We start from the raw sequence: 25,168 nt of genomic DNA, 5'->3' as shown, positions 1-25,168 counted from the left end.
TAATCTATCCTGACAGATATGGTACTTTTATGAAGAATGAAGCATATCTCATCTGACATAACACTATCAGCTTCCCTCAAATGCAAACAAGCTATTGTCTATTTAGAGGAAAAGTTTCACCAAACATGTAGCACTGGCTTTTTCATCTTGGAACCATGGGAATCACTGAAAAAAGAGTAACTGAGTCAATAATGACTGCTTTGAGGCACCATGAAGCTGTAATACTGTATTTTCCTTTAGTTTGACATATATATCTCTGGATACTCCCTCAAATACTAACTCAAAACTTGGAAACAAAGCAGAGTGCAGTTTACATATTACACCAAATGTCAATTTAATTACTGCATCGTCAGACAGGTCCAGTCTCTTGCAGCTGACATCCACCATACAATTTTACTGAGGCTGCAACTAATGAATAAGGAGTGAATTGCTACAGATTCAAATACCTTATCACAAGAAGCTGGAAAACGTCCAAATTAAGTTCCTCTTCAGAAGAAAAATACAAACGAGTAGATAGCTCTCCCAAAGCCTCTGATGTTCAGGCTTCTGCACCAGCGCAGTTAACACTACTGCCTACGAGGACTCTCAACTCCCTCACATCCTCTCAGCTCACACTCTCATTCTACTTTGCTGTAGTGAAGACCACTACAAAGTGCACAGATTAAGAAGGGCTTTTACCTGTTTTATTTTGGCTTTCTCATGATAATTTATTGCTTATAAAGCACTGAGCACCAGCACAGAACTGGTTTCATTTAAGTCTTTAAGAATGACAGACTACATCACTTCACTGAACACAACAACAATGAACAGTTTAAAAAGACACCGAGATTTTGATTTTTAGGTCTGTTTTCAACACCACCAATTTCTGGCCTTTTCTGAATTGGTTTGAGATCAAGGAAATCTTTAAAGAACAATCAACAGATCTATCATCTACAGAGGAAATTCAAAGCTATGGCTTTGCTTGCATAAGAAATATAGAACAGAAACATACATGGCATTGTCCAGATGTGCACAAGTATGAGGAATCTGGACGAGCAGAGGAAAAGGTTGCATTCATAAGCGATCTTCTCTGGCAAACCAACTATTTACATTGAACTTACCTTTCATTATTGGTGTTCATGAGTCACATCTGACCCACTTCTGATTCTTTTGCCAACATATATGGGAAACATCAGCCAAGCATCAGATGCCCCTTGATAAGAATATTTCTTTCACTAACCTGACTTGGAAAATCACATAACATTACATTTAAACTTGCTACCACCTTGCAGAAAGCAGTGTATTTATTCATAACAAAGGTCAGAATACAAAATGAAAAAAAAAAATATCTGCTCTTAAGTTTAATCAAAGAAAGATACTATATTTCTCTCTTATTTCAGCTTCTAATCCTTTTGTGTTTATTCTCTCATAAAATCTCTTCTGTAGACAGCTAAATATATGGAAAAAATTCACAGGAAGTTACCTTAATTGTAGCCAGAACACCTTCTGAATCCAACCTTTCAGATTCTATAGTTTGTTCTCAGCAGATAGAAACATTACTTAAGAAATAAAACCTGTGATAATAAAAGTCAAAAATTTTTCACATTTACTTTAGAAAAAAATAAAACGAAACGCAAGACACCATTTCACAGCCTCTCACAGAAATAAGGTATGGCACAGACAGCTGTGCTACAGGGAGCAGCCTTACCTTGCACTGCCCTGCCACGCAGATGGATGTTCCGTTTTGGTCACAGGGTGTCCCATCAATCACCTTCTCAGCTTGTCTCACATAGAACCTGTAGCCTATCGCACGGCAATTCAGCTCACACTTCTGACTCCCCTTCACTGTGGAAAGAGACAGAAGTTGCCATTATAAAGAGCAAGGCAGTAGTTTTAAAAAGGAAAAGCCCGTTAAACTAACACTAGGGACCGAGAGGAAGAAGCAAATAGGCAAGCTGAATGCCATATAAATGACTAGATCAAGTGAATGGTGATTAAGAAACCAAGTCCAACATACTTTATGAAAATTTAAACATTATATCAGCTTTTAATGACAGATATTTTCCTAAGTGAACAAGAGTATTTTTAGTTTTATAAAAAATTTGCAAAATTTAGTCTCCCTAAAGTAAAATAACATGACATTTCATAACTTCTAAATGTCAGCACCATTATACTGTAATCAGAAAGATGTGCATCTAATTAGGCTCACAAAGAAGTCACCAGTCAGTTCAGAAGAAAGAAGCATACCAACATTTAGAATTAAGAAACACTAAAAAAGCTAGATGAATTCTTTATTTAAATCCATTGTTTTTTCCTCTTCATTTTATAAGTTACACTTCAGTGACTATTCCCCAGTTCAATAAAAAAATAAAGAAAATAAAAATTCTTCTTTTTAAACATAGAAAAACCACATCATTACTCAAAACCTTGTGATCTCTCTTGTCATGTAAAAACCAGAAGGAAATCAGTCCATTGAACCATGGGCCAGAGGCAAACAAAAGACAAGAAACAGTTATCTTCTCCTGTGAAAATCTGTTTCTTCAACAGATACAGCCTAACACTCCACGTATCTCATGCTATCAAGTTTGTTAACACATTTGTGTAGTCTTTCTATTTCAAATCCTCTGTCATGTTGAAGTTGCACACAGTTCATTACCCCTATTTGCCAACTAAAATAACAATATGTTCAGTTTCTTTCCAACCAAGAGTAGCACTGTTACACAGTGGCAGTGAGGTACAGAATTCCTTTTTCTTTTGAAAATACTTTCCTTGCTGCCATCATCAAAAGCTAAAATTCCCCTAACTTCACTGAGCTTCAGCTCACACCCTATAATGTAACCGAAACCCACTGTTTAATCTGTCAGTGGAGATGCTATACATCTTAGTTAGGTGCTAAAACATGGTATTCCCAGGATTTTCTACTTGACTTAAGGTATATCTGAATCTTCAGCTAAGACATAATAAATAGCCAAGGTAAACACATGCAATAATTTCAAATATATTTAACATCTGCTTTCAGTAAAGGTAACAAACTTTCAGCTCAACTCAAGTTACATCCTGTGCAGACACAGGATTAGTGCAGACCAATTCTGAAATTTGGATCTTAAATTTCCCCTCACACAGGCATTTAATTGCCAGATGTACTCATCACCTATTGCAACTGGCAATCTTTTGATAAAATACTCAAAAACCTCTACTAATTTTATTTGAGGTCAAAGATCTGTTTACCTGGTTCCCCTCTGGCAGAAGCTATGAATGCCATACTCAACTAGGTCATTTTTCCAGTGGCTACTTTTAGAAGACAGATTCACTCACACTAAGGACTTAATTTAACAAATATTTATTTATTTATTTATTTATTTATTTTAAGAAAAAGGTAAGGGTGAGGTATTTCCTTCAGTTAAATCTCCAAGTGTAACAGTTTTAATGATAAACTGAGCATTATTCTTAGCAGCTTAGTCACTTCACACGTAACTATTTTCAGAATTCTCATATACATATAATCGAGCTTCAGTGACCCATTACAGTTGAAATTAACTCGTCCTTTTTTGTGTCTGAAAGTGTCCTATTTTTATAACCTGCAACACTAGCTATCAAACAGCACCTCTGCAGTGTATATTTTCTTATCTTCCCATTCCCTAAAATCAAATCAAATTAGTCATTTAGGGTTTCTGATATGTCCCTATCTTCTGTATTTATTCTTTTTAGTTCAAAGTACCCTGAAACCTCACATTCCTGTACTCTTCTTTCTCCTAATATCTCTCACTTGTTGATTTTTTACCATATTTATTCTTGAAATTCTCAGCTTATCTTCCTACAGCCCAAGTAAAGTTTTGTGCTACTCAGAAAGATGAAGAAATTAACTGCTAGAGCATGGTATTTTCTTCCTGGACCTCTCTCTCCCTTTATTTATTATTTGATCAGTAAGCCTACTGCACTGCTAATGCTAACAATCACAAGCAGACTAAGCTTCCTAGCTCTGTAAAATATGACTCCTCTTTCATAACCTTTGTCTTTCATTCTTTCTTACTAGGACTGTTCCTGCTCATACAAAAAGAAATATTAAAACAGCCACTGGCTTTGACCAGTATCAAATAAAAATTAAATAAATAAATCAAGCCTCAGCAGTAAACATACACCAGAACAAAAGTGCATATGAGCATCTCACCCTTTTAACTCTTTGGCCTTCTATACTTAGATTCTTTTGATAAGCAACTGCAGGGCATGGCCTCAGTTAGTCATATGCCAATTACTACTGCTTAAAGACAATGTTTCTGGATGTTAGAGATGTCAAAAAAACTCTGTCTAAGAAGAGAAAAATCTACAAACTGAATTGCCCCTATTGAATTTCCCACAAGCGTTTTATGTAAGAAATGTGTATTTACTATGCATAAATTACAGCAGAACAAACACATTTTAGAATTTCCTTGTAAAACAAGATACCACACTAGTAAAAAGCACTGGATTGCCCATTAACTTCACATATATCTTGACACCCTCCCTTTACCCAGTATTTTGCCACAACTCTTGAGTTTTTATAGTTTAAGCTGTAGGTCAGGCTACACTATTGGCTTGGCAACTGGACATAAAATGGCAATTAAACAACGAGCTGTGAAGTGATTGATTCCACACAGGCAACATACGTTAGCACTATGTCATCTGATCCCAAACTTTCCAGGAGGATCTATCTGACCTCAGGGAATAAAGTAAGGCTTCTAGGTGAAGAACTTCCAAGCTACCTGGCAGCAAGACACATTTCCACTCAAAAACAGGCTCAAGTATGTCACAGTTACTAAGACAGTTCATTACAGAGGTACTGTTTTACACCTCTTAATGTATTTGCTTTTCATTCTCATGCCCACCTTAGCACAACCTGGTCTTTCGTGGAAATTCTCACCTTATCCCACTTTATTAAATAGTGAACTTGTGTGAAATCTAACAGTACCATACATGTTCTGCCAGACGTACTCATTATTGATATAACTGAAGGAGGTGCCTTTGGTAAACAATCCTAGTAACATGTAATGTTTGGTTTTCACCTTACATAGACTGAAAAAGTATCTAAATAAATTAAAAAATGTTTCTTATCCTTGCCAAACTAGTTTTGAGTACCTCACAGCTTCTCTAAACCGGGCTTGTCTAAACTGCAAGACATGGGAGTTTTTCTCAAGTCCTCTGTTGAAACTTACCTCAGACCTTTCCTCACAAGGAACACTTGACCAGTAAAGGGTACAGAGACCTCCTGTTAATTACAAACTGCATCTGTTCTGCATCACAGAGCAGATATTGCAATTAAAACTTTCTGCCATAAATTTACATGTTCTGCCAAGACACAAAAGGCCTGCAGATAGGCAATAATTTAGAAATCGTTACCCTTCCAGACAGATAAAACCTGAAATCCTATCCCTGCCAGCAGTAACACCATTAAGCACAAAAGCCAGCCTTTCTAGTTAACTGCTCCTATTTATTGATGCACTAAAATTTACACACACAATGTATTTGGTATTGTATTTGTACTGACAAATATGTGTAAGCCTGGAAAAAGTGGAAACATGATTTTCTGAAGTGCTTTTAACAAGTTCACACAGTAAGCCATACTCAAAATCAATGCAATAGTGGAGGAGCAGGGGCAATCCATACATTAATCTATAGTTGTTTTTATTCTCCTACGAGTTATTTAATTGATCAAACTTAAATCACATTTAAATATCAATACAACTCATTTCCCCTGAACAGCCAGTTTAAAAGCAGATTTCAGTGCAGTACAGGTTTGAGAAGAAAACTTCTAAAAAAAAAAAACCAAAAAAACAACAACCCACCCACACATTTTCTACAGGGAAAAAGATAGATTTAGATGTTAACACATTACAACCAAGGGCTGAAGTTCAAACCAGTACTTCAGCAGCATTTCAGGCTAAGGCCTCTTCACTGACCTGGCTAGGACAAAGGGAAGGGCAGCAGCACTCCTGCTGGGAAGCACAAGGAAGCAGGAGAAAAAACATCCTCTCTCAGGGTGCAAAAAGAACAATCCTAAACTCCTTTTAATCCCACTATTAGGAAGACACAGGCTCGTACAAGCCCACAACACCTCCTGGTGCGAGGTGTCGTCCTGAGGGAGGCCCTGCAGGCCTGACAGGCCTGGCGCTGCAGGCAGGCCCCTCTGGGAGGAGAGGAGCACTGATCAACTGAGCACGAGCCGAAATACAGAAATACAGCCCTTTCCGATGGAGAAAACGAGACATTAAACCAAACGGAACTGAATTCCTTAGCTTTCCTCTCGGGCTCGCCCCAGGGTACAGCCACACTCGGAGCTCACCCCCCGCCCGCCCTGTTCCCGCCTTCCGCAAGGCCCTGAGGGGGCGCGGGGAAGGAGCCCGTGTCCTCACCTGCCGCCCGACCCGACAGGCCAAGCAGACCCTCTCTGCAACGCCTCAGCGCCGTTTTACTCTCATCCTGCGTCAGTCTTATTCCCCGTTAATTTCATTTAATGAAAATGTAAGAAATTAGTTTCCTCAGAAAACACCCAGCCCAAATATAAAGCCTGTGCCTGTTTTAAAAAGGCAGAAAGGCACCGTTTTGGAAGCCCTCCTACTTGCAGAAGCTTTTGAACAGTTTGATCTGTTTGCATTTCATTCAGAAAGAATATTTCCAAATGTTAAAACTTTACTGAAAGGGAGTTTTCCAGCCAAATTAAGTGCATTGCTCCTTACGTCATGCTCAAGAGGCATGAAGCAGGAGCCCGCAGCGAGCCCAGTTTGCAGCAAAGATCCCCCGTGCTAAACTCACCTTCCCTTGGTGCTGGTCAAGGCTGACACAACCCTTAAGAGCAGGAGAGAAGGGCAGGTGGGGTCCCTGTGTACCTCTGCACATGCTCCAGCCTCCAGAGGACTGAAACCTCCCATGGCTGCAGAGCCCCTCTCTCCCACCCTCCACTCAGGCCTCCCTCCTTTCTTCTGATCCCATGTCTTCCCTCTGGAGAAGCCCTAAAAGGGGGTCCCCTCCCTGAAGAGGCTTCACACCAGAGTATGTGCAGAGGGTGCTTCTGGAAGTCAGGTCAGCTATTCCCTTCCTTCAGCTTCCTCTTCCACTGCATTCCTCCATCCCCACAGACCTCTAGCCCAAGGAAATGCGGCAGGGAGGAAAACAGACAGGGATAAGCAGGCCAGGCTGGTGGTGGAGCTACCCAGCAGTGAGCTTGAAGAGACACAGAGAGCGCACCACAGGCAGCCTGCCAATGCAAGGAATTTCAATCTTATGATATTCTTAGGAAAAAATGTTACAAGAAAGAGCATTCCAACTGCAATACATTTGCTAAATAGTGTATTCAGCTCTTCAAAGGGAAACTAAAAATAGACACAACCAAAAAAAACCAACAAACCAACTAGGAAATAATGCAAAAATCAAAATGCAGCTGATCAGTAATGACATCATGCACAACTGTACACTGACTGCCCTTACAAAACTAATTCAATCTCTCCTTTCTGTTTCAGCTCCTGAGGCTGCAAGCTGCTTGGAGCAGGTACTGTATCTTACTGCATGCACATTAAATCTCCTGCCACAGACAATGCTAAGCATAGGTGCAACCATAACAAATGATAGAGAAACTTCTGGTTCCTTATGCCATGAGGCAGGGACTAGAATATTCAAACTCTCCTTGATGGTTCCTCAGTCCAAATCTTAATGTGAAATTCAACCTCCCCGTTGTTATCTATGTAGCAGTACTAGCTCTCCACAGAACATTACAGAATGCTTTTACCATTTGTCAGCTTTTGTAAGTTTGCCTAACATCTAAAAATAGTTAATAACAAGCTCTGCAATTTGAGAAACATGCCTTGAGGGTGCCCATAGAGAAGTGGCAAGCACACTCTTGGCAAGAAAAGATCACATTCATGCTAATACTACATTATAGGATTAAGCTAATTTAAATTAGACTTTATTCTGTGTGCACACTTCCTTGTAAAGTCAACTTCAGTGTTTCTCTGTAATGAGCCAAGATACACTCATCCACAATGTGTCAGAACCAATTGTTCCAGGAACAAGTTGTCTCTGCATAGCTCACTTACTTTCAGGGCCTAGCTTGCCATGGGCTGTAATTCAGTATTTACTCACTATAAAAGCCATGAATCTGCTTTACAGGAAGTGTAATGGGGCATAGCAGACACTGGAAAAACTTTTAAGAGATGTGCTCATGTCTATCTACCTTAGTTAAAGCTTATTAGTGCTGTGGGATTTCAGTAATAGACTCACAGGTTATTGACATTCTTGGTTATCCCACAGAAGCCCACAGGGCAAAGAAGGTAGAACAGTACAGTGAGGAGTCTGGCAAGACTCAGGCATCTGTATTCACCATACTTATAATAAAGCTATATAGTAAGTCTACAGGCTGATCTAATTTAAATCAAGCAGTGGTCTTTTGCATTCAAGAGGTGTAATTTAATAAGTTTTCTATTCACTAAGGCAGATCTTGGAGTTTTGCACAATCAAAGTTTCTAATTAGAGGTTTTATCTGCATATATATAAGGAAGTGCTCCAAGACACATGTACATACAGGAGAACAAAGCCAGGTCCCATACGCTACTAGCAGAAGTCCAGCCCTGTTGTGTACTGCTGTGGCTATAAGAGGACAGCTACATTGCAGACTTAAGAGTGACACACCATGACAGACACAGACCTCAATGTGACAACTCCACAATGAAAAGCATCCACCAGTGACCACCAGTGGAGCTCAGTGTGGATGACAAGTGTTGGTGTAGTACTAAATGTAGGCAACTTAATTTATGCAGCGTCCTAAACAAAGGAGAAAAACAAAGGAAACAAAAAAATACGACATTCCCTACAAAGCTTTCAAGAAAGCAGAACTATGTTATTTAAGGTTTCACTGTTTAGGATAATAGGCTACGTTGGCTTAGTTATCAGTACTAGAACATTAGTTCAAGTTTTACAGTTTAGCAATGGAAGCTATCAGGTCCATAACAGAAAACTGATCCTGAGTCAGGCTGGTTTTCCACTGATGAACAGTTGCAAGTTTTTGAAGAAGTCAGAAGGAACAATGCTTTTTATAGCAGTCACCTGCTGCCAGATTTCTAAATAACAATATGCAAAGGTTTTCCAGGAAATCATTATCATGCAACTGCACTTGGTCTTTCCAACAGAAATACTAATGTGCTGTAATCTGTTTTGAGTCTCTTTTGATACTTTTTCCTTATTAGGCTTTGGAACATCTCTTGACAATAACCAGAGAGTTGTGTTTATTTTTTACTTTGTCTCTTTCAGTTTTGTTAATTCTTATAAACTTTTATTACTCTGTCTTGGATTTTTTATTTTTTTAAATTGTTTTCCATTCTTCATTCCAGTGCTGGAGGAACATATCCTTTTTTTTCTTTTTTTTTCTTTTTTTTTTTTACTTCAACTTAACACAACAATGTAATATATATTTAAAATATTTTCTGTACCAGGGTTCAGATAGTAAGTTAAAAAACCCACTAATTCAGGCTTTTTTTAATAAAACTGCAAGTACGTTTTAAGAAATATGAAGCCAAAAAATGAAGATACTATTCAAACATCTTTACCTGAAGATAACCACAGTCTGTTCTACTATGAGATTCAAGAAGTCCTATGTTAAATAGTCATGGGGAACTACTGCTGAGTAGATTCCATTAAGATTTTTCTTAAGTGAACATGAATATTTCAAAAGGCCCCACGTTGCTTAATCTTATCCACATATTTAGTATTTACAGCAATAAAGAAACTTGGCAAACATTCTCATTTACCTGATCTCTCCATTCCATCCAAATCCCTTTGTCATTATAAAGCTACGAATGACACCTTATAGATTTACTGTCATCCAGTAAAAATAGCTGAAAAGTTTATTATTATGCCCCAATGAAATTAAAAGAAACCAACTAGAAACAAGTAATTCATAAAAACACACACATCCAAGTCTCTATTGACCAGTTCTGTAATAAAAGCTTTTGAATGATCCATGGTGAGCTCAGCCATGTCTGCCATTTTGAATTACTTCTACAAGAGCTTTCCTAACCTTCACAGGTTTTCTTCTTTTTTTTTTATAGTATGTAGAAATAGTAGTAATTCATACAATGAGGGATATTGCCCAGTAACAGTGTCATAATCACTCTATGAGATAAACATCAGGCACTTACACGGTGAATGGCAGAGGATTCTTATCAGAATACATACATTTCTGCTCTGGATACAGTTTTTACAGGCATTGGGGAAATCCTACGCATATACTTACTGAGCCATCATTAAATAAAGCATCTATAAACAATTGTGCCTGCTTTAAATCACTGCATGTTCCAAGATGCCCAGTCTTTCCCAGCTGAGGGTATCATCCAATCCCTGTGGAACCCTAGTCAAAGGGTTTGGGAAACCACGACACAACTCTCAAGTCCTTGCCTTTGCTGTTTCTTAATTAACAATAGATTTCTTCAATTGGTGCTCAAAGTTGAAGTCTTAATTTAAAAGTTAAATCAATGTATACACACTTGTCTACGAAACTTAAAGATGTGTCCACTTGCAGCAATTTAAATCTAAACTGTAGATGTCAATGTGCTGTTGGCCTCAGTTCAGCAAAGCCCTTAATCAGGTGGTTTACATGAGCACCTGAATAGCAAGTACTGTTGGCTTCAATAGAACTACCACAAGTTACATGTTTAACAGTGGCTCAAGGCCAGTAGCCTTTTAAATTACATGATCAGGTAATGAAGTTTCTTCTACAGACCTTAATTTTTACTGTGTTGCATTTGGAACTCTTTTCTGAATTTAAAGGGGAAAAAAAAAAAAATCCACAGCCTCCTAAAAATGCCTGTTTTCACATCAGCCTTTTGGTTTTGTTAGGAAGTCAGAATCCGGACTACATTTGTCAGTCACTGAAGAAGTTGGCCACTGGATGTCTCCACTGCCCTATGCAAACATATATTAAAGTTCTCCATCAGTGAAAAAAGTTCTTTTAATAGGCATTTATCTGTATTTACAAGGCACTACTGACACTTTGCCCACAGAGCACAGCAGCCACACAGACTTGCAGTCTCTGGCCCTCAGAAACAGGTGGCAGTTGTATGTGGACCTGCACTTCTGGTGAAGCTCTGAATTCAGCTCCCAGTATGTAAAATCAAAATTATTAAAATTTTACTACATAAGAAGAAAACCCAACAACAGTTGCTTAAGCTCAAAAATTTTTGTTTCCCTTTATATCCAGCAACAGCTAAAATGTTGTCAGTAAAACTTCACAAGTTGATGGGTAAAGAACTATCCAACATGTCAAGCACGGGTGCTTCTAAAAGGTAGGAAAGTTTTCTCCTCATCATTTTACTCTTCTGCTGGTGTGACTGGCTAATTAATGTAAATCTGATTAAATCAACCACTTATAGAATCATAGAACTCTTTTATTTGGAAAAGACCTTTAAGATCATCAAGTCCCACCATTAACCCAGCACTGCAAAATCCATCACTAAACCATGTCCCTAATTTAGTAATTGTATGGTTTGACATCCTCTAGAAACTGTTTGTAGGAGACAGACTCTTAGGATTTCATCTGTCCCAATGCTATTAGTTTGGGATGTTCTGAAAGGAGCTTGACACTGCTTTCTATCTGTCTTCAAAATCTGAAAGAACTGAGTAATTTTATTTTACTCTATTAGAATCCTACTAGCCCCTGAAATCTCAGCTTGCATCCAGATCTATATTTTTAAATATGATTCTATCATCTCCACCAGCACACTTGTAGCCCAGAAAAAAACCTGCAAAGTAGAAGATTATTCTATAAAATCAATACTCTGGCAACATTAGCAAATATACCTCCAAATCCTGCCTTCAGACTTTCCACAGAACACTTGGCCATTTTAATTAAATTAGTTGTACTGAAGAAGGGCTTCATGTCACACTTCAGAGCAATAAATGCCAAAGGTAGATGGAAAGAAAGGAGATTCAAGTTTGGGCTTGTGAAGCCCCCAGCAACATTCCAGACAAAAGCTTTCAGTTATCTCTTAAGGGGATATATTTATGCTCACAAGGGTTAAATGTCATAGAAGTCTCTCACCTACTAAAACATGAACTCTCTATTTGAACACTAAAAATTCCCAAAGTCATGATTTTCATGAGAAGGCCAAAGTACAATACCCAGATCTCTAGTATGTAATTAAACTCCTAACAAGGATCCACAGTCTCACCTCAGATTCGTGTACTGGTGGAGTTTTCATGCAAACTAATGGCATGCTTTTATATATATATTTTATATATCCCTCCTCACAGAACTGCATCCTGACCTTCCTTTGATAACAAATAACTAAGTAGCCAAACCTGACAGCAGTGGAAGGAGGGAACTCAGAACACTGCTCTTTCTTGCTATCAAGCTCCTGTACAAAATGAGCTGGCTCTCACTGACTCAGTTTTTTGCATGATTGGCAACAACCTTTTCTTTCTTAAACAGAACTTGCCGTGAAAAGTACAGATTGCATTAAAGTAAAACCCCTTTCTGAAGTCATGCTTCTGAGATATTTCGCTCTGGAGGGGGAAGAAGAAACATTTTACCTTTAAAAATAAAACCTGTTTTATCACTACTTACAACACATAATGACACAGTATCTTTTAAAGTTGCTTGTCTTTTTTTTTTTTTTTTTTAATGTAGGAATCAACTTTCATTCTACTTTAATTACACAACTCAGAGGCAGTAATGCTTCCAGTCAACTTAATCCACCTTTTTTGTTTTGGTTTAGGTTTGATGGGGTTTTTTTTGTAGTTTCTTTACACAGACTTAATTTATCAAAAATTCCCAGCCAAATCATTTTGGATAATGATTCTTATCATTTCCCATCTCCTTTACCCCTGCTTTCTCCAGAGAAGGCAGTGACTCTGAAACACTTTTTTATCTTTTAAGGTCCCTTCCAACCCAAAACAATCTATGATTCTGTGATTGATAACCTGGTTATTTACAGTTTTCAGTGCTGACATGAACATGGCAGCTTTAATGAATACATCTTAAAATCCACTAATTATGGTTGTATAATCTAAATTAAGTTACAGTTGATTTACAGAATCTGAGAATAAGCCACCTTTTTAAAATCATAATTATTATAAGTTTGCTTTATTGAGCAGTATTATTTTCTTCAGAGGCAAACTGTTGATAAAATCAGCATTTGTGAAAAGCTCCAGCAGTTAGACAAGATGAGGCAGTCACTACTGAGAAAGGACAGCATTTGGATTCTTTAATGGCATGTATCTGTGTGTGCTGCTGAAATTAGAGAATAAAGGGAAAATCACAGGAAGAGGTTTAAAACTGCGGGGAAAGGGGGAGGAAGACCCAGTAAATCAACTTGACAGTCTCAGTTTCAGAACCTACCAAAAAGCACTGACATTATTTGGCCTCTCTGTGATGCCCAGTTACATTGCTGGGGAGCCAAAGATAACACAATCCTTAACTGAACATGATGTTCCTGTCACGAAATGTATTGCTATTACATCAGTCGCCTGCGGGTAAATTAATGCAAATACAAATATGCATAATGAACTAATTTTTACTCATAACCAGCTGAGCTATTTTCCTCCTGTTTACCTAGAGTAAACTGCTCCATAAATGATTAAACATACTGCAACCCAGGTTGCCAGTGCTCACACCTAACACAAGCCCTCAAGAGTCTTGTCATGGGAAGCTTGCAGATTCCCATCTTCACAGCTAAGGAGAGAAACTGTAACTCATGCTACACATGAAGGCTTTGTAACTGAAAGCACCTACTTTTACTCCTTTTGTACACAGGATCTCAAGCACGTGCATGTATCAACGGGCAAAGTAAAAGAGGAGACTGTATCTCCTCTTTTGAGGGTTTGTAACTGAGAAATTTTGGTCTGGAACAACACCAAGATATTACCACCCGAGAAGCCACTGCAGAAAGAACAGAATCAGAAACTAGCAGCAGCTAAAAGCCAGGCACATACTTCACTGTCACTGTCCCCTAGGAAATACAAATCAGTATGTTCTGTCTGAGCCTTATACACTTAAGGATTGACTTAAGTAAAAAAACTATGATGGGATGAGGTTTTTTTAAATACTAGAAGATATCTGTACTTATTGAAATATTAATATAGCTAGTTTGGGGGCTAAAATGTCTTAAGTGTATTTCTGTGGCCTCCAGCCACAGTCCTTTAATAGGCAAATAAATTCTTAATGATTAGTTAAAACAGTCTGTTCTTTTGTTTACATACTTAGAGATATTTATTTCTGACATTCTCATAAAGATCACTTTAAAAAATGAATGTTCATTAGAACAATTTTTTCACTAGGATGCCAGTGACCTGGAGCTCAGTCAGTTAACTTGAAAGCTGATTTCCCTCTGGTAGCAGATAAAGTCCTAAACATTTAATGTTTGTTTGGAGATTTAGTTTTTTAGTTTTGTATTACTTTTCCCCCCCCACCCCTTTCCCCAAAAAACTGAAAGGTTCCAACTCAGAGAGCTTGGATCTGGGAAAATCTAACTGGAAGGCACTGGGAAGTTATTGCCCCTGATGCTGGGATCTGGTCTCCCATAGCTCTGACCTTGGAACTATCAGCCCCTACGCTCTTAGAAATGGGACTTCAAAATACCAAAGATTAAGTTCTTTCCTCACTTCCCATAGCTCTCTCAGCCAAGAGGAAAATCATGGTTTATGATAAAAGAATATTTTCACATTGAGTTTTGTCCCACAAAACTCACATCTGTCTGTCTTGGAATCTTTAGCGACACTATCCCTAAATCCTGTGATTCCCAGCACAGCACCAGGGTGCCCAGAGCAGAGCTGGAAGGCTTCTGTCTGAGGAGGGCTGCAATCACCACTGCAAGGAAGCTTCGTACCAGAGTGCATTCCAATTTGCTGTGTCCTTCTGCCTACAGAATTTTGCTAAATTATCATTACACACAAACAATGTGACAACTTCCTCCTCTCATCCTGCATATTCTCCCAGAGAGTTGACTCTTTTGAGACAGATTGAAAGAGCTGATGCTGTAGGTTTTGCCATGAGACCTTCAAGTGGTCACACAACAGGCCATGTCACCTGTAAATAAACCTGGCCTCAATGGACTCGTCCCTGGGCAGTTGCAGAAATTACTGAAGCAATCTGAGCAGTTGTTATCTTTGATAATTATGGAGGGTGTATCAGCTGAAAAAAACAACTAGTAAGGGACAAATAGTTTCTGAGCTGCAAAGTGCAGAACAAGGAGGAGCTGAGAAACGCTAAGTTAACAAGAGTAAGCTCTATTTCCTGAAGAAGTTTTGTAAGAAATCACACCATAAGCACCCATAGTAGTCAGGGCAGCAGTAGCAATCAGTATGAATTTGTCAAGATAAAATCTTGTCAAACCCATTTAATTTCCTTCTACAAACTGGCTCTGGGTGCAGAAAAGCAGTGTGTGATTTCGTGTGGCTTTTCTAAGGCGTTTGATCTTTCAAGTTAGGAAGATGCCATATAGAATAAATTACTATAAGTGATGTTCAAAATTGGTCCAAAGAGTGAGACTGCAACATCTTTCCTAAGTATGGTTCCACCATATGTTTACATGCATGAAGTAGATGATGGCATAGAAAGACGATATTCACAGAAAACACCAGGCTGGAAAAGGCAGTGAGAATATTGGAGGGAAGGATTAGAGTTCAGAAAAGATGCTGACAGCCTGGGGAAGGTTTGAAAAGACAGGATGAAATGTAAGAGGGATTGGTGTAATATACTATATTTATGACAGAATAACCACCTGCACAAACACTGGCTGAGTAACTAATGGGAAAGCAGTAATTACATAAAGAATCTGGAGCTGTGAAAATGGATCTCATTTAACATGTGATATCAAAGGGGTGAACTTACAAAAAATAAGTGAGTGTTGTACAAGTAGGTATAAACCAGAAGGTGGTCTGCAAACCACATCAGTAACTAATATTCAGCTGGAGCACTGCATCCATCTTGGGATACAGGTCCATGTGAAGCCATCCAAAGGACAGCTTGAGAGACCAGCACTCTAGAATACAGGGCCAAAGACAAAAGATTCAAATTATGGTGCTGTTTTGAAAAAAACAGAAGGGATGATAGTCATGAAGTAGAGATAAAGTACAGAAGGTAATAAAAGTGTTATTTTGTGCACAGTGAACTGGACAGGAGGTAATAGGTCAAAGTTGTAGCATGGAAGATTAATATAACACTTCACAGAAAAAGTTGCACTGGAAGGACTTATTAAGCATCATTTACTTATGGAGAAAGCAGAATCTCCACAACGGGATAATGGCACTGGTATAAACTGAATGAAGCCCCTGTGCTCCTTTAAAGGGTTCAATTTCCTGACCTAGGACCTTGCAGAGTGCACAAGGCTTCCTATGTTTATTGATTGACTTCTTCCTTCTTACATAGTCCCTAGTTAGATACAGCAGCAGCTTTCACTCAAAATATTTTTGCTGTCATACACTAACCTTTCAGACTCTATTGTTTACCATCAAGGAAATTGTTACAGTTAATACAAACAGTTCAGAGCAGTTTCTGCATGAATAAACCTCACACTGTGGCTTTTCCCCAAAGAAATGTAAATATTCAAGCACAGTCCTAGATACATATATGTTCAGAGTTCAAAATGAAAAAGATATTCTTGCACCTGGCTGGACTCTGGCCCCAGGAACTGCACCAAGGTGTATTAGCCCTTAACTGTAAAAACATTTCTGACAAATCAGTTTTTGTCTCTGGAAGGCAGCCAATTTTGAAAATTCATGGTCTTGCAAATCCTATCTCTAGTTCTGAACTGCAGAAAGCATAATTAAAATATATAGTTTTCTGTCAACAAAATTGGATACGAAAAGCGTCTTCAGCTTAATCAGTGTCCAGCTGTGAGTCTAACAGGGTAGGAGTGATGCAAGTACTAACACTTAATTTTTTTTTCTGGAAATACTATCACCATCATGCCCAAAACCCCCATACAATAAATGCTATATCAAATGCCTAGATAACATCAAACACATGTATTTGGGTTCCAGGGTGTTTATTCAAAGGTTATTGTCCATAATTTTCTTAGCTTATAAGAAAATTACTCTTAAATTATGAAATACGCTGGAACTCCTTCAAAGCATTTTACATACTCTGCAACACCTTAGTTTCTATCTAGATCTGCCTCTGAGCCATCTCAGTATAAATGCCTTGATACACTACTGAAATTTCTCTAATAATGAAAATATCAGGATGGTCACCTTGTAGTTAAGAACATCCTTCAAAACTAGAAAATCCTCCTCTTGAATGATAACATAATCATTAATATCATAAGGGAGGAATAGGGAGCACTTCTATTCAAAGCTTCACTTTTCAATTTCCATACCAGAGGAGCCAACAGTTAATCTGTGTGTGAAAGTATCAGAACCTTCTCAACGATCTGAAATGATAAAGTTTCTCATTTTTATGAAATGCAATTTTAAGGTGTTAAGAGACACAATTTATAATCACCTTACAAACAATGAGTGAGGCAAATTAGCCTATCACTTTGTGTCCATGCAGCTAGAGTATTAGACACAAAACAATACAGAATTTTAGTGGAGAAGTGGAACATTGCAAAAATGTTTCCAAACCGTAAACCCTTAAAGAAGCCGAGTTAATAAACCGAGTGCAGTTGAGTTACATTCATTCTTCCCAAAGCAATTAGGGGAGAGAGAATTAATTGTTTACTTGTGCAAGCAATTTTTAAATGTCTGTATCAATTAACGCCTCTTGACATAGCATAGAAAAGGGACACACATTAATACAACACCCTAAAAATTTACTAAAGCCGTTCTCCCCACCTCTACCTCTAGTTGGAGTCAAAGCAACATACTAATGCCTCAATGCTTTCAAGTTTGCCAGTACGACTGCAGCCAAGTATGTAAGCTATTTACAAATGCTATCCAAAACTGGAGGGTAAGCACAGTTTGTGATTTAGGGTTCACCTGGTACAGACCTTAAGAAGGAAGAAACTGTGCTGAAACAGCAGAGGCAGCTTTACTAACTGCAAAGAATCTGAGGGGGAAAGAAGGGGAAACTTCAGCAAAACACAGTAATGAAAAATAATTAATCACACTCAGACTTGAAATATAAATTACCTCTCTTTTAGCCAAAAAGCAGCTGTACAAAAGCTGATGTTAACCATTATCCATTTTCCATTGAAATTGTTCTGTACTGGCTCAAACACTTTAAAACTATATAAGTATACAAGTTTTCAGCAGCTCACCCTCCCCCATTTTGAATTACTGCCTGCTCTTCTGATGAAAATAAGTTCTTTGAGTCCTTTAAGCAACCTACTTAATGTGATGTCCAATCCATAGTGAGTAATCAAGTATTTGGGGAAAAAAAAAATCCACTGCCTCTCTTAACAAGAAACACAGGAGGGTTTTGCACTGTTATTCAATACCCAGAGAAATAAATGCAACTAAACATCCCTCCTCATGCAGTACTTTCTTTTATTTGGTATTCTCCTAAATTCTAAAATACTCTGCAGTGAAATAAGAGCATAGGCATGAGCTGACACTACCCTGTCATTGCAAGGGAACAGCAAAATTGTATCTAGTGCAAAGACTGTGTCTTTAAAAGAAAACAGAGTAAAGTCAGAGGAAAAATACAGCAGCTCTCAAGTTGCATTAGCTGCTATTTTTCTGAAATTAATAATTACTGGACAAGCAATGTTGCCAAGCCAATGACCTATTCAAATAGATTCTGAGAAGGAGATTACTGATGAAATAAATATTTTGCATTTTGCAGCTAACAGACCAGTGAGCTTCTATTAGAATATACCCAAGGATACTGACCCTAACAAGTATTTGTGCTAGATAAACCTTACATACACTAACACTTCACCTATTCCAAAGCTTATTCCCTATATATTGATCAGCTTATACACAACATAAATGTAGAAAAAAAAAAACAACCAAACTTAAAGTAATAGCATACTCTTGAGAACTCTAGTGAAGACACAAAAGAATTCAAAACATATGGAGGTATTTTACAGCACTATGAACTGTACTAAATAGGAAAATGTATCAGTTACAATTAAGAATTACTGTAGACAGATATCTGCCACAGACATGCTGCATATTTAACACTAGAGCATTTACAGTGCACATGAGGGCTTTAATCCAGAGATTTGCATTGCCACGGGGTGCCCAGATGCATCAGAAAAACTGTTCTGGTTCCTTGCTTGTGAAAGACAGCCCTTACCCAAGTTAGGGCACCTTGCGAGTTCTAAGTTATGCCAGTAAGTCCTGTCGAGTAGCCCACCTTGTTATGTGGGATGGAGAAACAGGAACACAGCCCTGGTGCTCTAGCAGGTATTTTGTACACAAGACCAGTTCCCCAACAGTTAGTTTTAGCCAGATTACAGTTCCTGTACACTACTTGTACAGTACAGAAGACTCATACCTAGACTGTCTCCGTTTCCAAAAATAAATACACTTTATAGTAACAAGCAAATTGACAGCAATTGAAATCAATCATGTTGGTTTTGAAAGAGATTACGAGAATGCAGATGGAAGGACCTATAGACAGACTTAACTCTATGAACTCCAGAAAAAAACAGAACTGGAAGAAGATGAGATGCAAATGGGTAGACATTAAACTGCATTTTACATACAGTCATTTAAATTGCTTCATCTTCTAAACACTTTCCATCTCTCTTGAATCTCTGTCTGTACGTGTTTGGTCAGATTCTTTTACTAAGTACAGATGTCTGTTTCCATTTGCAAACATCTCTGCAAGTACAAGGTCATGGAAATGACATGTGAATGAAACATATTTCAACTAAGTTAACCATGTGAAAATATAATTGGAGTCAGAAAATAATTCTTGATCTAGTTTTTCCACTGAAAGACAATCACTTCCATTTTGGTTGTGATTGTGGGTAGAGGGGTGATGGTATTGACGTGTAGTTTGGCACAACACAGCAGTACTAGAAATAGGAAGAACGATGCCTGCTGGTATCATATATGATTCCATATACTTAATTTAAAACCAATCAACTATGATGAGCAATTAACATCTTTTCTTTGGTATTTACACTGCAAGCAGTTGAGAAGGTTTCAGAGTAATTTCCAAAATGCTTACAACATTGGTAAGATAGAGCTCTTTCTCATCAGTGTTTTGACAAATCATTTATAGTTGTAAGAGTTAAATTAATCATGACATTTTGTTTCTCCTTTAATGGCATAATGAATGATGGATAAGAATAGAATAAATAGCATTTTAGGCAGGATGCTTCATATGAGATCCTGCCAAAGCTAAGACTTGCATTACTGCCTTGGACAAAATAGTAAACACCCATGTTCTATAAATTGCAAACCACAAAATCAGGATGAAACTTCCCTTCTCACAGAAGTACTCCTGTAATTGCTGGGTATGCTCACAAAGTACTGTGATGAGAGCCGAATGAGTATCCAGACACGTTGAGCCTCCTGCTCCCAAACATTGGATAGCATCGTATCTGACAAGGTATCACCATGATCAAAGCAGATTTATGTTCATTGTGAAAAAGCTTTGAGACTGAGAAAGCATGACAAAATCGGCATCTGGGTGTTCAAAACAGGTGTAGCTTGCAAAAGCAGGAATTCCTGAGAAGCACTGCTCACAAATCTTCATCTTTATGCAGCAGATACAGCATAAATTCTATCTACAGTGGTTTTAGGCAGGAAAAACTAACCCCATAGTATGGATTTTATTGCAAGCACAATCTGACCTAATTTTAAACTGGTTTTAATCCAGTGTTCCTGCAATACCCCATGGAGGCTTGATCTATTGATGACTTCTAAATTGATTTTTCATAGAACAGATACAACATGCTCCAAATTTCTTCAGTTTCCTAGTGACTAATGTATGCTATTTCCAGCAAGCTAATGTTTTATTCTAGCAAAGAAGAACAGAGCTTTTCAGCTAGTGAGTTCACCTTCCTTCTGCATATACTGCATCTTCTCTCTGTTCCCAGCTCCCACCCAAATGAAGACAAAAACTTGAGTCACAGAAGGGCTAAACATGCTGACTCAGCTGACTGTAAGAACTTTCCATCTGGCCAAATGTAGATTTATGCAACAAAAACTGCTGTCCCCAGACAACAGAACCTTTGACATTTTAGAGTTAAGCTTTCCAACTTTGCTATTATCGCTTGGAAAAAGTTTAAATTTTTTCTTTAAAATTAGGATGCTGGAAACATGCTAGAGAAAGCACTGAAAATATTTTTCTAGATAAATACCACTGATTTTAACAAGAGCCATTCAGACTCCATTGTAGTGGATAATCCCCTTAGCAAACTTATATACATACATGCAAATAAACATGCTGGGTTTGACTAACTCAGGTTCACACACACTTGAAGTATTTAAGTATTGATTTGCTGAATGAGTAACTAGTGAACCTGTACAATATCTGAAATAATTTGTTATTTCTTCAGGGTTCATTTTGCTCACACTTTCCCTGTGCTCCTACTCAGGAATAGGAACCCACTCCCTATGTATATCCCTCCTTGCACTGCCAAAAAGACAAGGGTTGCCAAGACACTTCATCCAGCCACCACCCTCAATAAAGAAGCCCCTTGTTGATGCTTCAAACCCTCTCACTTCCTAAACAGATTTGATGCAAAGGAGAAGACAACTAGGCACAGCCATCTCGTTCTCTATGCAACAGGGAAAGAGAAAACAAATGACTGGTCACTCACCCCACCCCAATCCCCAAGGAGAAAAGCAGTAGCCAAAGGAACTCTGTAATTCCAGTTTCTGCCAGTCAGGACACTAATGAATAAATAAAAAAATAGTGCACAGTGATCTTATTGAAAACCCTCCAAATTTCAGTGCAGCAACAATCTCTTAATATTGTTTGAACACAAAACAGAGATTGAATGTTCTGCAATAAAATTTCTGCCAGTGACGCTAACAAAAATATTAAATTTCAGCAATATGCTGACTTTTAAAAAATTGACATCTGTTTACATTTAGGTTCTTCATGGGACTATATTCAACCACAATAAAAGGATGAGACCATTCCTTTCCCCAAGTCCCTCCAAAATTAGTGGGTGACTATCAAGCTGATTAAATTGAGAAATTAGCAGTGAAGGAAATCTAATAATGCAGTCCCTGTCCAGGGGAAACACTTCTACTGAAATCAAAGGGAAGAACTTGAAATTCAAGGAGTTGAAATCATTTTACATGAGTAAAGATTGCTGGGTTTATGATATCAAGTGATATCAGATCACTGAAGTGATCCATCCTAAGCCATGCCACTGGCATTGGAGGGAGAGCAAAACATGGCAGCCAGAGCAGCTGCACAGCATTTCAATACCACCCATCTTCTGGAGACAATTTCTGTTTTACTATTTGAAATTCAGACCAGCTCATTCTCAGTGAGCCCCACACCAAAGACAGCCATAGCTTCCTAGTGGGATTTATGCAGTCCAGCCCAAATCACCAGCAGTCCTGTTGCTGAGTTTTTTGAGAAAGCCTCAACTCACTGCTGCAGCAACCCAATTCAGCGGGTGACTGAATATTTTTCTTATAATGGAACATTTTAAAGAAGCATGTGATAACACTAGGAAGGGTGACAAGTTTCCCAGCACAGTTTCAGGTCACACACAAGACTTACAAAGACTGCTTGAACTAGGAAATTAGGAAGATATGAACAGGCACAGAGCATTAGGTCTGCCTGGGAACAAATGAGAAGTGTAAACATTGTCTGACACTCCCATTAAGAAATTGGTACTGGCTTATTTATAGCTACTGATCTCTTATTTCTCACACTTATTTTTGTGGAGATAAACAAGGACAGTAAATTTTCATAATGATCTACATATAATATACATTAGAATTGTATGTTTTCACAATTATCAATAGAACAACTCTTGATAACAAACTGAATTAATGAAGACAATTTATTCTGCATTACTCAAATAAAGTACTTCCGGAAATAACTAAGATTTTCATGCACTTGAAATTTCAGGAAATGGAGAAAACCACAGTGAGATCAGAATTTTTTTGTTATGCAACTACAAATCTGAACTATTCACATTGAAGGTTTGTAGTATTGAAGCAACAGTCAAGAAACTGGTTCCACAATTTCAAAGCAAGAGGTGTGAGTAAATTAGATTACAGTTCATTATGAACCATACACATTAAATACATGTCAGAGGATAAGAAGGAACAGATTATGATGCAAAACTGTAGGTGCATTTACTATAACTTTTTAGTTATTGATTTCTAGATTACCATTTGAACAAGCTATATATAAACTCCACAGAAATCTGTTCATTCAATACCCCTCTTTAAAGCTGTGGTTTTTTTCATAGAAGCAAAAAGGCAAATGCAAATGATTTCCCTGGTTAGAAATGTGTTAGGAGTATACATTTCCAGTAAATAAGGTAATGCCCACTAATATAATGCTTTCAAAAAAGAGCTAGATTCCATTGTATTGCCACTTAGGTCATATCATCAACACTTCCATGATCCTGTTTTCAAAGATTTATGTTAATGATTGGCCACACTTAGCAGCTGACTGACAGATAGTGTACAAAGTTAAGCATTCACACCCACACAAATGAATGATGAGTTCTGTACTGGACCACAGGCTTATACAATTAATCTCTTCAGAAGATGTGCAAATCTAAGCATCATAAAAATTAATCTTCCACCATCACAGGTAAAAGGGTAGAATTTCCTTTGGCAAAATTCCCATTGACTACTGTGAAGTCAGCACTTACCTACAAAGCTTTTAAGCATAATGTCTTTTAGACACGTGCCACTGAAGAGAATCCATTTTACTTGTAGGACCAACAGCAGTCTCACCAAGTAGAGTGCCATTTTTGTATGGCAGGTTGCACAAACTTTTTGTGATATGGAACAGCTTCCATAATGCTGCACTAATACACTAGTAATAGTAGAGCCTCCCACATTGTGAGCATATACAATGAATTTCACAGGCAAGACATCTGCAAAATCCCAAAAGGTATTTTATTTAAAATGGTGCATTGTGCACTATATGGGCAGAAAAGGCAGACAAAATCAACAATATACACTTTTGTGGTACCTAGCATCTGCTGACTTATAGGATGAATGTTTAAACTTGGTTAAGAAGGACACATTTATTTCTGAGATTATTTTGAAATAGTCTCATGTTTTCAAGACTTAGTTTTTGCACCTTATGCTGCTCCCAAGGATGTTGTTACACTATGTTCATTAGTGATTAAGTCAGATGCAGAGGTTTCCATCATATCACCACCTTCCCTCCTGCTGCTAACTGCTTGTGGGAGTATCAGGAGATGGGAACACCTTAGTCAGGTTGCCCTGCCAAAGCCAATGAACTGTGTGGTCACACCTCATTGAAGAACAACAGGTAAAAAAACCTTACAACAAGCCAAAGATTGTAATTTTTCCTGCCTGTTTAACGTGGAGTAAAATGGTCCTTCAGAAAGTGTATGAAGCAATTACCCGAGGAAAACATCTTTTTCAAAAATACAGATAACTTCAGCCATCAGCCATTAAATATCAACAAATACAAAACAAAGAAAGAAGGTGATATTACTGCAGGATTGTGGTTGTGATGTTTATCTCTTCCCTTAGCCCCAGAAAGGTAATTTTAACTTTAAAATATAAGCAACAGTGCTGTTGGCTCTGATGATCAGTGTTGAAGGGCTTGATACTTGGCAGAGCCTGCCTACCTTCTTAGATTTCAATTTTGGTCACTGTATACTGTGGGGATTGCCCTCTCCTGATGCTAAAGCTGAGGTGGCCATGCTTAGCTAGTGCATAACCATAGGAAAAGCCATTAAATAAGCAAATGAGATGGCAGCAAGGCTTATTCTCTTCATTTAGATTTGCTGATTCCCTCTCTGAAATGCTGACTGAGTTTTTGAAGGCAAAGCAGAAGAGGCCACTGCACTTTCCATATATCAACTACTAATACACAGGATCAGACTATGCCATTTTTATGCAAGTCACAACTCCTATTATTGTATTTACTAAAGTTCAGAAAGTGTGCAGATCAAAAAAGTATTTCCAGTCAGTCAGTCAGCAAGCCTGTGGGTATTTTTGAGACACTCGATGGTGTGGGTTAGTTGCAGCTTGGGAGTTCTGTTTTTTTATGCTAGCCTGTAGACCTCAGATCTGGTTACTGGGAGCAGTCAACAGAAAAGCCTAAAGAAAACAGCACTCTGATTTATTTGCTGCTTCATTTTTAGAC

The 25,168-nt window shown here is 38.0% G+C and overlaps 1 protein-coding gene across 3 annotated transcripts in view; it reads right to left on the bottom strand.

Annotated features, from left to right (window-relative positions):
• The window catches only part of THSD4 (thrombospondin type 1 domain containing 4), a 258,772-nt gene that overhangs the window by 143,461 nt on the left and 90,143 nt on the right, over positions 1–25,168 (bottom strand). For all 3 annotated transcript variants that reach the window (XM_051629018.1, XM_051629020.1, XM_051629019.1), the window contains one exon: positions 1,688–1,824. In XM_051629018.1, the coding sequence (XP_051484978.1) occupies positions 1,688–1,824 (137 nt within the window). The remainder of the gene's footprint in view (positions 1–1,687; positions 1,825–25,168) is intronic.

This window comes from Apus apus, chromosome 10 (genome assembly GCF_020740795.1).
Source record: "Apus apus isolate bApuApu2 chromosome 10, bApuApu2.pri.cur, whole genome shotgun sequence".
Lineage (NCBI taxonomy): Eukaryota > Metazoa > Chordata > Aves > Apodiformes > Apodidae > Apus > Apus apus.
Note: the sequence above shows the minus strand (reverse complement) of the source record. Positions and strands in the feature narration are given on the sequence as shown.